At 45.5% G+C, this 12568-nt stretch overlaps 1 protein-coding gene across 1 annotated transcript; it reads left to right on the top strand.

The window, feature by feature from the left end:
- Nucleotides 1–288: 288 nt before the first annotated feature.
- On the top strand, nucleotides 289–3469 carry FGFBP1 (fibroblast growth factor binding protein 1). Its single transcript, XM_055246521.1, has 3 exons — nucleotides 289–342; nucleotides 560–780; nucleotides 2394–3469. Exon 3 carries the CDS (start codon nucleotides 2414–2416, stop codon nucleotides 3116–3118), a length of 705 nt encoding a protein of 234 aa, XP_055102496.1. The 5' UTR covers nucleotides 289–342; nucleotides 560–780; nucleotides 2394–2413; the 3' UTR covers nucleotides 3119–3469.
- Nucleotides 3470–12568: the final 9099 nt, after the last annotated feature.

Genomic DNA, 12568 nt, shown 5'->3' with positions numbered 1-12568 from the left:
AAAAAAGAGGGAATTGTTAACGTAAACTTCCCTACCTCTAGAATTAGGGAATCCTCTGCTTATGTAGTAACTTCAGATGGAAAAAGGAACTCGGACACTAAGAAAACTTCAGCAACTTCAGTCACCCATTCAACAAATATTTATTGAGAGTGGCAGGCAGGAAGAGATCAGACCATGGATGTAGAGAATCTCACATTTAATTTTGAGATCTTCCTTTTCCTGCCTCTGTGAACTTGGACAAGCTATTGCATATCTCCAGAACCAATTCCTGCTTTTGTAAAAGGGGAAGAATCATTGCATTCCCTACTAGAGCGGATGTGATGAGGGAAAAGGAGAACTCAGGTGAAATGGGCTCAGTAGTTTGGCAGCTCGGATCATGTCATTATATAGTTATTTTACTCCTCCATAGACATCACTGCTGGGGTCCTCTCCCCATCAAGGAGGGTCGTTGTGAGGCTGAGTTGTCCTCCTATCCTGGCCGCAGGGTGGACAGGGAAGGGCCTAGAGGAAGCATTTGATGGCATGCAGGTAACCCCCCTTTTCACTGGATTACATCCAGCACTTTCCCTGCAGGAACCGGCTCCCTCGGAGGGGCGTGGCTGGGAGGAGCTGTGAGTAAGGTGCCATAGTGTTATAAAAACGCAGTGAGTGTTATAAAAACCCAGTCAGCCTGGCTCCTGTTGAATAGTCTACCCCCCTTGCACTCTACCTGAGACAGCTGCAGCCTGCAATTCACTCCCATCTCCTGGGATTGCACTGGATCCGTGTGCTCAGAACAAGGTAAGAGCCTTGTTCCTTTAACAGCTTTATTACCTGCTGCCACTTCTCACTCCACCAAGGGCCTGGAGTTCTTTGGGCCTGCATTCCATCTTGGGCAGGTGGGGGCTGAACCCCAGGGCCGTGAGAAATGACTGGGTGTTTTTCTGGCATATCCAGTCTCCTCTTCACCATTTATTGCTGTTCTCTGCCGTTTTGTGATTGTCTTTCTCTTCCTTAACCCTAGAAGATGGCCAACTTCTAGGGTAGAAATCAGATCAGGACCATTTCCTGGATCTGCCTCTTTTTATAAAAAATTGTGTTTTGTTTTAAATGGAGCACAAATAATACAAATCATCTTATCATTATGTGTTATATCAAACTAAATTGTCATTGTTCATAGTTGTTTTTCTTATTCTTTGGCAACGTTTTTAAAGGGCAGAGTAAATGTGAAAAGCAAAAAGTGATCAACCAGGGGTGACAGAAAGGAATAAGGAGATTGATCTGGCTACCCATACCAGCTTTGAACTTGCCCACTATGAGATCCTGAGCAATTTATTTACCTGTCTGAGCCTTAAGAGTCAGAGCTGTCACCTGGGATGACATATTAATAGCTACCTGGAAGGGCTCTTGTGTGGATTTCACAAGGTGGGAACCAAACCCTAGACCAGTACTTAGCACACAGGAGGTGTCATATAGAAATTGACTTCTCTTCTTCTGTTAAGCATGGGTTTTTATTGTACACATGATCAGATCCATGCAGTTCAGTGTGACATTGATGTTCATCCTATTGATTCAATGATTTCTCATAATCCTTATCTTCGATATTGTAGTGTGAACTATCTGGTTGAAATTCACCTCTCTCCACCCTGATTCACTTTGCCCAGGCAAATCAGACAACCACCCCACCTCACACCTTTCCTTAAACTCTTACTTCCCCCAAAAAAGCTCCCCCGCCCCCACAACCCCACCCACCCCACCCAAACCCCAGGCATGTTCAACTCTGGGGCGACATCACCTTTCATGATGCTTACCACGTCCTTTCTCATTTTGGGCATCTGTCACATCTTTTCTCATTTTGGGCATCTGTCACGTCTTTTCTCATTTTGAGCATCTGTGTCCATATGGAGTCAGCCCTTTGGAGCTGAAAGAAAGTTTGGAGCAGTAACTTGTTTCAGATCAGAGACAGAGATGATGGGATAGATTCCCTGATCAATGCTATTTAAATTCTCCCAAAGAGTGGCCTCTAAGCTCTTTCAAATCTGAGGCTTTCTCAATCATGGTGATTTCTTCAACACCTAGTCTAATGGGGGGCATATAGTAGGTGCCCAGTAAATGCTTGTTGAATGAATGAATGAAAGAATGAGGAGTGAGCAAATGCAGGAGTTAATGAGTGAATAAATGATAAATGAGAGTTCGTGGGGCTCCAAAGTGTGGTAGTTTTGTGACACTCAAGACTCAAGTCAAGTGGAAATGTGAGTAGACAGCCTGCTTGTCTAGTGACTCCAGGAGCCAGAAGCATTCTTGGTCTACTCTGAAATCAGGTAGGCACCTGTCAGCATAGGGGGAGGCCTGTGTGTAGTCCTGCACAGCTGAACTGCTGCCTGTCACTGACTCATCTGCCTTTTGTCAAACAGGTGCCCGCCCAGCTGCAGCCATGAGGATCCGTAGCCTCACCCTGTTCTCCTTCCTCCTACTGGCTGCTCATGTGCTCCTGGTGGAGGGGAAAAAAAGAGTGAAGAATGGACTTCACAGCAAAGTGGTCTCAGAACAAAAGGACACTCTGGGCGACACCCAGATTAAGCAGAAAAGCAGGCCCGGGAACAAAGGCAAGTTTGTCACCAAAGACCAAGCCAACTGCAGATGGGCTGCGACTGAGCAGGAGGAGGGCATCTCTCTCAAGGTTGAGTGCACTCGATTGGACCATGAATTTTCCTGTGTCTTTGCTGGCAATCCAACCTCATGCCTAAAGCTCAAGGATGAGAGAGTCTATTGGAAACAAATTGCCCGGAATCTGCGCTCACAGAAAGACATCTGTAGATATTCCCAGACAGCTGTGAAAACCAGAGTGTGCAGAAAGGATTTTCCAGAATCCAGTCTTAAGCTAGTCAGCTCCACTCTATCTGGGAACACAAAGCCCAGGAAGGAGAAAACAGAGATGTCCTCCAGGGAGCACATCAAGGGCAAAGAGGCCACTCCCTCTAGCCTAGCAGTCACCCAGACCATGACCACCAAAGCTCCTGGGTGTATGGAGGATCCAGATATGGCAAACCAGAGGAAGACTGTCCTGGAGTTCTGTGGAGAGACTTGGAGCTCTCTCTGCACATTCTTCCTCAGAATGGTGCAGGACACGTCATGCTAATGAGGTCAAAAGAGAACGAGTTCCTTTAAGAGATGTCATGTCATAAGTCCCTCTGTATACTATAAAGCTCGCTACAGTCCCCCCAAAATATGAACTTTTGTGCTAAGTGAGTGCAACGAAATATTTAAACAGATTTTGTAATTTTTGCTTTTGTGTTTTGGAATTTGCTTTATTTTTCTTGGATGTGATGTTCAGAAGCTGTTTCCTGCAGCATGGATTTCCATGGCCCACACAGCTATGTGTTTGAGCAGTGAAGAGTCTTTGAGCTGAATGAGCCAGAGTGATAATTTCAGTGCAACAAACTTTCTGCCGAATTAGTGGTAATAAAACTCTGGGTGTTTTTCAGAAATACATTCAAACATTGCTTGGTTTCTCTGTGTCTGGTCCCAAATAAACTCATAAAGTAGTCCCCATATATCAATGGAAAAACAATCTAAATAGGAACTTCTAGTTCCCCACCCTTCCCACGTTACCTCTTTCCAGAATCCTTCTTTATAATTGTATCCATTGGTCTGTGGTGTTTGGTGCTTATTGAAGTATAATAATTAGGATCCCTGTTTTCAGGTGGGACACCTGGTATATAGTGTGATTAAATCATTTGTTAGGGACTCATAGATGGTAAGAGGGGCGGTAGGATTGGAACCCAGGAGCTCTGACAGCTGAGTCTACAGGGTTGAGGAATCTCCCCTACTGATTCATGTCAGAGCTGCCCATTCCTTCCCCCACCCGAAGGACCCCTGCCTTGCAAAGCTCATTTCTGGAGAAGAAATGAGTTTCATTTCTTCATTCTTCATTCTTGGAGAAGAAAGACCTAGTTAAGTACAGTGGCCCATGATGAGGGCTGTGAAGGAAAGGGGAGAGGGATACAAGGAAAACCAGAGAGAGGAGGCAGAAACTGCTATAAGATCTGGGCTCTAGTGTAACAGAGGAGGTAACAGTGCAGCTGGATTTTGGAAAGAGTATCTGTAGGAATAAAATGGGGCAAAGTGGAGGCACTTTAGACATTTGTTGACATGAATGAAAGTAAATAGATGGGAAGTTTCAGATTCTGGGAGAGGTCAGGTGTCTGGTATCAGATGGGATGCAGGGATGAGACTGCCATTATTCATTTATATGTTAGTATGAAGCATCTGAAAGTTGTATTTTAAGAGTTGGGGAGAGAGGATGAAGTGTCTCCAATGCCTTGTCACAATTCCACAACCAGAGAAAAGAGGAGCAGAAGCTGATGAAAGCACTGTTCTTTAGCATGTCTGATGGTGGCAGGGAGGAATGGCAGGGGGGTTGGAAGGAAAGGCTTTTACATTCACCAACCTACTGGGATGCACGCTGAGGATGTCAGAGGCCAATCCACAGCGCCATAGCCTCAGAGTGACATTTGGATGTCATCATGATCATCAATAAAATGAACACTTATCTCTTACCTGCTATGAGCAAGCACTGTTCCAAGCTTTTCCCATGGATGGTGGATTTATTCATTCACTCACTCACTCAATATATAACTTAGAGAGCACTGATTCACACCGGGTTGTGTTCCAGATGCCAGAGATACAGCAATGGATGCACAAGAGACGAGTGCTCTGCCCTCATGGAACAGTGGGAAAAGTGATGATGAGCTCATGATAAATGATACACAATAGAGAAGACTATTAAAGCAAGGGAAGGGGATAAAGTGGTCGAGGGTAATGAGCTTTAGATGGAGTGGAGAGGAAAAGCCTCTCTGTGGAGGTTACTTCTGAGCTTAGACCTAAAAAGAGGAATCAAGCCAGGAAATTCTCCTGGGTAAGAATGTTCCAAACAGAGGGACCAGTCAGAACATATGCCCTGAAATCATGCTTAATCTATTTATTCAATCCTATTTGCCCCTTCTCTTTGCCAGGAACTCTACCATAGGTGAGAAATAGCAACGAAGAAAAGAGAAAAAAAAATCCCTGTCTTCATGGCACTTCCATTCCCATGACAGGGATCATGCTTGGCGTGTTAGAGAAATGTCCAAGATGGTGGGCTCATTGTAGGATGGGGCCTGGGGCCTGACCTGTGAACCTTACCACCAACTCCAAGAGCACTGAAGCAACATTCCAGACCCTCCCCAAGCTCCTTCAAGCCACAGCAAAGAAAAGATATTTTCCCTTAAGGTCTACACAGGTTCTCAGTCCTGTGGCCCCCTCCTCCACATATATAACATAGCCCTGAGATAGAAAAAGACTAATAATCTCCTCCAGGAGTCATCAACAGTCATCAGGTTTGTTATGGGTTGGCAAGAACATTGGAGAACAGACCCAAAGCCTCCTTAAACTCCTCCAGGCCCGCAGTTGCTGGTTTGAGTTCACTCCTGGCCTCTGGCCACTGGCAGAACTGGAAGGAGTTTTGCCTCTACCATGGAAAAGTGACCTGGATCTCAGCACAAAGTTTGCTTCTGCCGATAGATAACCAGTCTCAGGGCCAATTATTTAATCTTCTGAGCAGAAATGAGCTCATCTTCACAATGGAATCACGAAACCCACCCACTATTAAGGGTCCTGAAACACTGACATTGGTCAATATCTCTGAATCTCTTAATACTACACCAGTAGTTAGATAATAGTTGTTCAACACCACTGACCATTTAAAGTCCACAGCAGGAGACTGAATTGTAGAGGGAAGTCAAAATTCCCAGTGAAAACTCTCTAACTGTGGAAGGTTTTTGGTTTTGTTTGTTTGTTTCTGTAGTACAAGTGGCCAGGAGCCACCGTTATGGATCACCCACTATGTGCCAGTGGTTTTGCTCCGTTGTCTCATGAATCCCCCACAACTCCATCTGGTAGGAGTCTCACCCTCATTTTCTAGACGAGGAAAGTGAGGCTGAGAGAAGCTGAGGAACCTTCCCGGGGTTATGAAGTTATGAAATGGCAAAGCCTATAACAGGAATCCCTGGCCTGGAGGTCCCAAGCCCTGTCTGCCTCTGAAGTGCATGATTTTCTTCACTCAGTGATAGAAGAGTGATATTTATGGTCTCTGGACGTAGGCCAAACTTGACAATGAACAATATCCATCGGTCCATTCCACATATATATCCTCTTCCTGTCCTTACAGAGAGAAAGTTCTAGAAGTAAACGCTTCCATTGCACTCGGCCTCCAATCATAGTCATATGCTGAGGGGATGTTTTAAGAACACAGTAGAAAGAAATATGTAAATAGAGGCTCCACAGATTTACATTGACTTTCTTTTTTACCTCTTTTTCTTTTTTCTTTTTCTTTTCCTTTTTTTTCTTTGAGATGGAGTTTCACTCTTGTCACCCAGGCTGGAGTGCAGTGGCACGATCTCAGCTCACTGCAACCTCTGCCTCCCAGGTTCAATCGATTCTCCTATCTTAGCCTCCTGAATAGCTGGGATTACAGGCGCCTGCCACCATGCCCAGCTAATTTTTGTATTTTTAGTAGAGACAGGGTTTCAACATGTTGGCCAGGCTGGTCTCGAACTCTTAACCTCAGGTGATCCACCCGTCTTGGCCTCCCAGAGTGCTGGGATTACAGGCATGAGCCACCGTGCCCGGCTACATTGACTTCTATTCACCTTAGTGCTACATATTTTCTCCCTGAGAACTTTCTGGATATGAAGTAGAGAAGCCAACTTTCTCTGTGTGTGGTCTTTAAGATATGACTTGTTTTGACAGCAAAAGATGGAAATTTTTAGGTAGGTAAGATGCTCTGAAGATTGGCATGTCTGTACCCCCTAAAGCCACTCGGAAGCGGGAATGTCTCTCTTCCCTTATAAAACCACATCTCGGCAGAAAGACAGCCTCTTCCCTCTGGCACCCCAGCTCTGTGTGGTAACTCACAGTCACACCAGTGCTGACTTGCATCTCTGTAATCCAACATCTCACCTAGCCTCCTTCCCCAGCCTCTCTCCAAAGTTGCTTTTGGCAGAACCAGCCAAGAATGCCAAGGTGTTTGGGGCTGAAAGCTTTCAAGCAGATATGACGCCAGCCATCCTCTGATGTGTTGGTTTGCGTAATATGCTGTGTACAATGCTCACCTTGAAATGTCTCACTCAAAAATATTTCATGCAGCAATATCCAAGAGAATCTTTATGAGACTCCCTCTGAAGAATGGGAGGAATGGGGAGAAGATTCTAGAAGAAGGCTGGCTTGGGACCTGGAGAGCTTGAGGTGGGCTCTCCAGGGGGAGTTTCCATAAAGTAGTTGAAAATGTGTGATATGGTTTGGCTGTGTCCCCACCCAAATCTTATCTTGAATTGTAGCTCCCATAATTCCCACATGTCATGAGAGGGACCCAGTTGGAGGTCATTGAATCATGAGGGGCAGGTGTTTCCCATGCTGTTCTCATGATAGTAAGTCTGATGAGATCTGATGGTTTTATAAAGGGTAGTTCCCCTCTGCAAGCTCTCTCTTGCCGGCAGTCAAGTAAGACATAACTTTGCTCATTTGCCTTCTACTATGATTGGGAGGCCTCCTTAGCCATGTGGAACTGTGATTCCATTAAACTTCTTTCCTTTATAAATTACCCAGCCTCAGGCATGTCTTTATTAGCAGCATGAGAACAGACTAATACAATGTGGGTAATAACACAGCAGAAATGAAATCTGTCTTGTCCATCATCATAGCCCTGGTGCTCAGTGCATGCCCAGCACACAGTGGATCCTCCATAAATATTGGTTGAGTGCATGAAAGAGAAGGAGAGAAGTCACCGCAGGAGCAATGATTATGGGCTCCAGAGTAAAAGAAAAGTGACTGTGACAAGTTATTTCATCTCACATTTTCCATTTCTAAAATGGGTCTGGAATATGTATCCAATAAGAACTATTCATAATTAAAACCTAAATCTTGGTCCTTACACATATGTATTCTCATTAAATGGTTGTTATAAGTAAGAGAATGAAGGAACCAATTAGCTGAGAGAGGAGATAAGAAGGCAATTTTCTAAAAAAAGCTGCACCAGACTCAAGATAGGCCATGCCAAGGACCTGCCTGTGAGATGGAGCCTGGCTGTGTGCAGCACGATCACGAGGTTCCTAAAGCCTCTACCCAATGGGCCTTAAGAACCCCATGCTCATAAACTCCACAGAAGCACTTTGCCTGACGAAGGAGGAAGCTGGAGACAAAGCTGGCACCTATGAGCAGTCTCTGTGACTTTCTTAACCTGACTTCCAGCTCACTTCCTACAGGCTCCTCCTGCTCAGGCTACTGGGCAGCTGGTTGCCCTGGAGACCCTCCTGTGGGTACAGCAGCCCCTACCTTCACTGCTCTTAGATCTCGGTGCTCAGGGGAGCCACTGATAAGAATCAGGATGCCACTTGCTGTGGGCGCTGGGTGAGCAGAGAATGGATCTGCTTCGCTTCCCACTCTATTCTCAGCACCCACCCAGTGCATGGCAGCTGCTCAATAAACCTCAGAGGTTACTGAAGTGTTTCTCAACCTTGACACTGTTGAGAGTTTGGGCTGATAATTTCCTGGAGTAGGGAACAGCCCTGGGCATGCTTGGCTGTGGAGTAGCATCCCTGGCCCTAGTACCTAGATGACTGTAGCAACCTTCCCCCCTGTTATGACAACCAAAAATATGTCCAGAAGTTGCTAAATGCCTCCTGGAGACAAAGTTACCCACAGTGGAGAACAACTGGACTACGGTGAAGTTGCAGCACACTCACAATTCACTTAGGCTCCTTCAACAATACGTGTCCTGCTGTGGAGGGGGAAAGAGAGAAGTGTAAAGACATGAATACTGTAAGCAATTTAATCCACCCTTGGATGCAGTGAAAATGTGCCCGGGGTGTACTTAAGACAGCAGATGGGAGTTTGCTGCTTTTCTGTCTGTCTCTGGTCTTCCAGTGTTTAAAAATATGTATTTCATTTTTGCTCTAAATCCAAACCAATGCCTTTATCTGGTACCCAACAAAAGAAAGGTTGTTAAACGTAATTTTGACTAAAATAAATTTTACAAACATAAGCACTGCCTCCAGAACCTGACTGCCAGGCACAATGTGATTTAGTAGTGGCACATTTGCTACCAAATGCTGTCAGCACTAGCTTCCAAAGTAAAGAAACAGCCCCCACCCATTGAAAGTAGCCAAGGTGAGTAATGTCATAGGAAAGTCCCAGAGTTATCTAGGGCCCGTCAAAGCTGAAAGTGCCACCTCCTTCTACACCCACTCCCATTAACACAACTGTGAATTCAGTTCCCGGAATTGTCTTTCCTGGACTGAGTATGAAGTTTGCTCTAAGCCAAATACTGGTAGCCCCAGGGTAGGCTGGGATTTTGCAATGGCAGGGATCCAAGGACCCAGATGGACCATCCTGGCATATGTGCCAATGTTGTTGGAAAAGCCCAAAGCCAAGCCCTTGGACTCTGGGAAACCAGGCAGGGCAAGGGTAGGGAGGGGAGTGGTCATGGCTTCAGAGCAGAAGCAGGTGTGGGGGCCAGACAGGACAAAAGAGTCCTAGCCAACATTTATTAGGTGCTTCCTGCATGCTAGAGGCAGTGGTTCCCAGCCCTGGTTGCAGGTTAGAATCACCTGGGGAGCTTTAGAAAATCCTGACTCCCAGGCTGCACCCCAGAGCAGTCCTATTAGAGTTGTAGAGGTGGATAGCTCAGGAATTTTTAAAGCACCCCGAGCGATCACAATGGACACCCGAAGTGGAGGTCCACTCCTCTGGGCACTGTTCAAACTGCTTTCCCTGCATTAGCTCTTTCATCTTCATGACCACCCTATTGTCAAGACTGTCCAGGGAGTGCCAGTAGTCCCAGCTACTTGCAAAGCTGAGGTGGAAGGATGGCTTGAGCCCGGGAGGCAGAGGTTGCAGTCAGTCAAGATCATGTCACTGCACTCCAGAGCCTGGGCAACAGAGCCAGAGCTTGTCTCAAGATAAATAAATAAAAATAAAAATAAAATTTCAAAACTAAAATAAAAATTAAAAAGTAGCAAAAAAACAGGTTTAAAGAATGGTGACTGATGAGTCTTGTTTGGGACAAGTTGAGTTTAAGTTGTTTATAGGACATCCAAGTGTAAATGTCTAGCAGGCATTCAATTTGAGTTCAAATACTGAGTGTTCTCTGTCTGGAGATTTGGATATTAAAGCCACCAGTAGGCCGGGTGCAGTGGCTCACTCCTGTAATCCCAGGAGCCTAGGAGGCTGAGGCAGGTGGATCACCTGAGGTCAGGAGTTCGAGACTAGCCTGGCCAACATGATGAAACCCCGTCTCTACTAAAAATACAAACATTAGCTGGGCGAAGTGGCACATGCCTATAATCCCAGCTACTCAGGAGGCTGAGGCAGTAGAATCGCTTGAACCCGGGAGGCGGAGGTTGCAGTAAGCCAAGATTGCACCATTGCACTCCAGCCTGGGTGACAAGAGTGAAACTCTGTCTCAAAAATAAATAAATAAAGCCACCAGTAGGTAAATTCTAGTTAAAACCCTGAGAGTAGATGAGATGTCCCAGGGAGAAGAAGCATCTAGAAAAGTGGGCAGGTTGTTTGGGGAGCACCAGCACTGAGAAGTGAAAGGAAGAAGAATCTACAAAGCAATGAAAGATCTGAGAAGACAAGAAGAAAGAAGCTTCCTGGGAGCAGAGGCTGGAGTGATCAGTAGCATTAAATATGGTGGTAAATAAGAGATAAAGAGTATCTACTGCTTAGGACTGTGAAAGGAAAATATCTTGCGCTCCCAAAAACACTAACCTAAAAGGAAAATTCAAGCTGGAAACTGCTCCAGTCAAACCTGCCTCCCGTTCTATTCAAACTCATCCCTCTGCTCACTGAGATAGATGCATATTCTGATGGCCTCCTTTGGAAAGGCTTATCAGAAACCCAAAAGAAGGCAACCATTTGTCTGTCACCTACCTGTGACCTGGAAGCCCCCTCCCTGCTTCGAGTAGTCCCTGTCTTTCTGGACGGAACCAATGTAGTTCTTACATATACTGATTGATGTCTCAAATCTCCCTAAAATGGATAAAACCAAGCTGTGCCCTGACCACCTTGGGTTCATGTCATCAGGACTTTCTGAGGCTGTGACATGGGTATGCATCCTCAAAGTTGCCAAAATGAACTTTCTAAATTAACTGAGACCTGTGTCAAATTTTGGGGGTTCGCAGAACTTAGGAGGTTGTAGGTGACTTTAGAAAAAGCAGTTATGACTCTTGGTGGATGGATTGCTGGGGGGACTCTCTTGGTGGATGGATTACTGGGGGTTGAGGTGTGAAGTGAAGGTAAGATAGGCAATGAGGATGTAGATTACTCTGTTTAGAAGTCTGGATGAGGAAGGAGAAAAGTAGGATGATACCTAGGAGGGACCGCCAGGTCAGTGGATGAGTTTTATGGTATTAGGGGAAGGTAGAGAGGGAGAAGCTGATGATGCTGCAGAAGAGGGAAGATTGTTAATGAAGCCCAGACCTGGAGGGGCCAGAGGGCACAGATCCATGCTCTCTCTGTGCTCTCATTGCCTGATCACTTGTCCATCCTCTACATCCCTCTACTAGTCAGGGAGCTCCATATCTGCTGTGCTGAGAGTGCTGCCTGGCACACAGCGATGGCACACTTGCTGAGTGAATGGATAGGTGATCCATACTTGCTGAGTGAATGGATAAGTGATAGTTGAGTGGATGGTCAGGGATATAAACCCAGACAGAAGCAAAGTGTCTTTGGCAAAGCTTCTGTAAATTGCACAAGACGGCCAAGGTCTAAAACGTGACAACTCCAGCCAGATAATTGTCTGTAACAAGGAAATTGTCAAGACTTACCTTACAGATACACACTCAATAAGCAAAACCTCCAAACACAGCAGGCTGAATGAAGACCTCTATGGTGAGTGTTGTTGGATTAGAATGAGTGACACTGGAAACTGAAAATCTTCATGTTTAAATCAATTGGGCACTTGAATAGGACTGATTTTTATTAGCTCATTTAATTTGGCTTAAAAGGTTGCTATAGTTGTGCTATCTTGCTTTTTATCTGGGGCAGGGGATAGAGTTTGATTCTGTCTTGAAACTTTTTCAAGTTTTCAGTTTACTTTTCTTCCCAGAGTGACTAAGGGTTTATTTAGCCACTTGCAAAGAAAGCAGAAGAAGGGGTTTTTGCTTTACCTGATCAAGGTCTCTGAGGACTGGAGTATCCATTACTCATCCCTCCTATCTGGCAACAGGAATATTTGGGTCTGCAGTAGGCTGGATCAACAGGGAAGTCAATGCCTGGCAGCTGAGTGAGAAGCTGCTGGAAGCAAAACCGGGGAAATAGTAACTTAGGGAAGGGAGTGAGGGTAAATGAGGAAAGCAAGGAATCGGTATTTCTTTTACCAACCAAGTTACCGTAACTTGAAGGAGCAAAATGCACTCACTCCTTGGGTCCCAGCCTCACATTTCCCATGAGCTTGGGCAAACCTCCATGAACCTTATTTGTGAAATGGGAACATGTTACCAGTGTAAGGTATCCGATGGAAGATACCAGGTGGTGAATCAGTACAGGT

This window comes from Symphalangus syndactylus, chromosome 16 (genome assembly GCF_028878055.3).
Source record: "Symphalangus syndactylus isolate Jambi chromosome 16, NHGRI_mSymSyn1-v2.1_pri, whole genome shotgun sequence".
Lineage (NCBI taxonomy): Eukaryota > Metazoa > Chordata > Mammalia > Primates > Hylobatidae > Symphalangus > Symphalangus syndactylus.
The sequence above is the reverse complement of the archived record's forward strand: the minus strand, read 5'-3'. Positions and strand labels throughout refer to the sequence as shown.

Excerpts from the sequence above, each read along its gene's own strand:
- FGFBP1 (XM_055246521.1), top strand. The coding sequence starts at position 2,414 with ATGAGGATCCGTAGCCTCACCCTGTTCTCCTTCCTCCTACTGGCTGCT.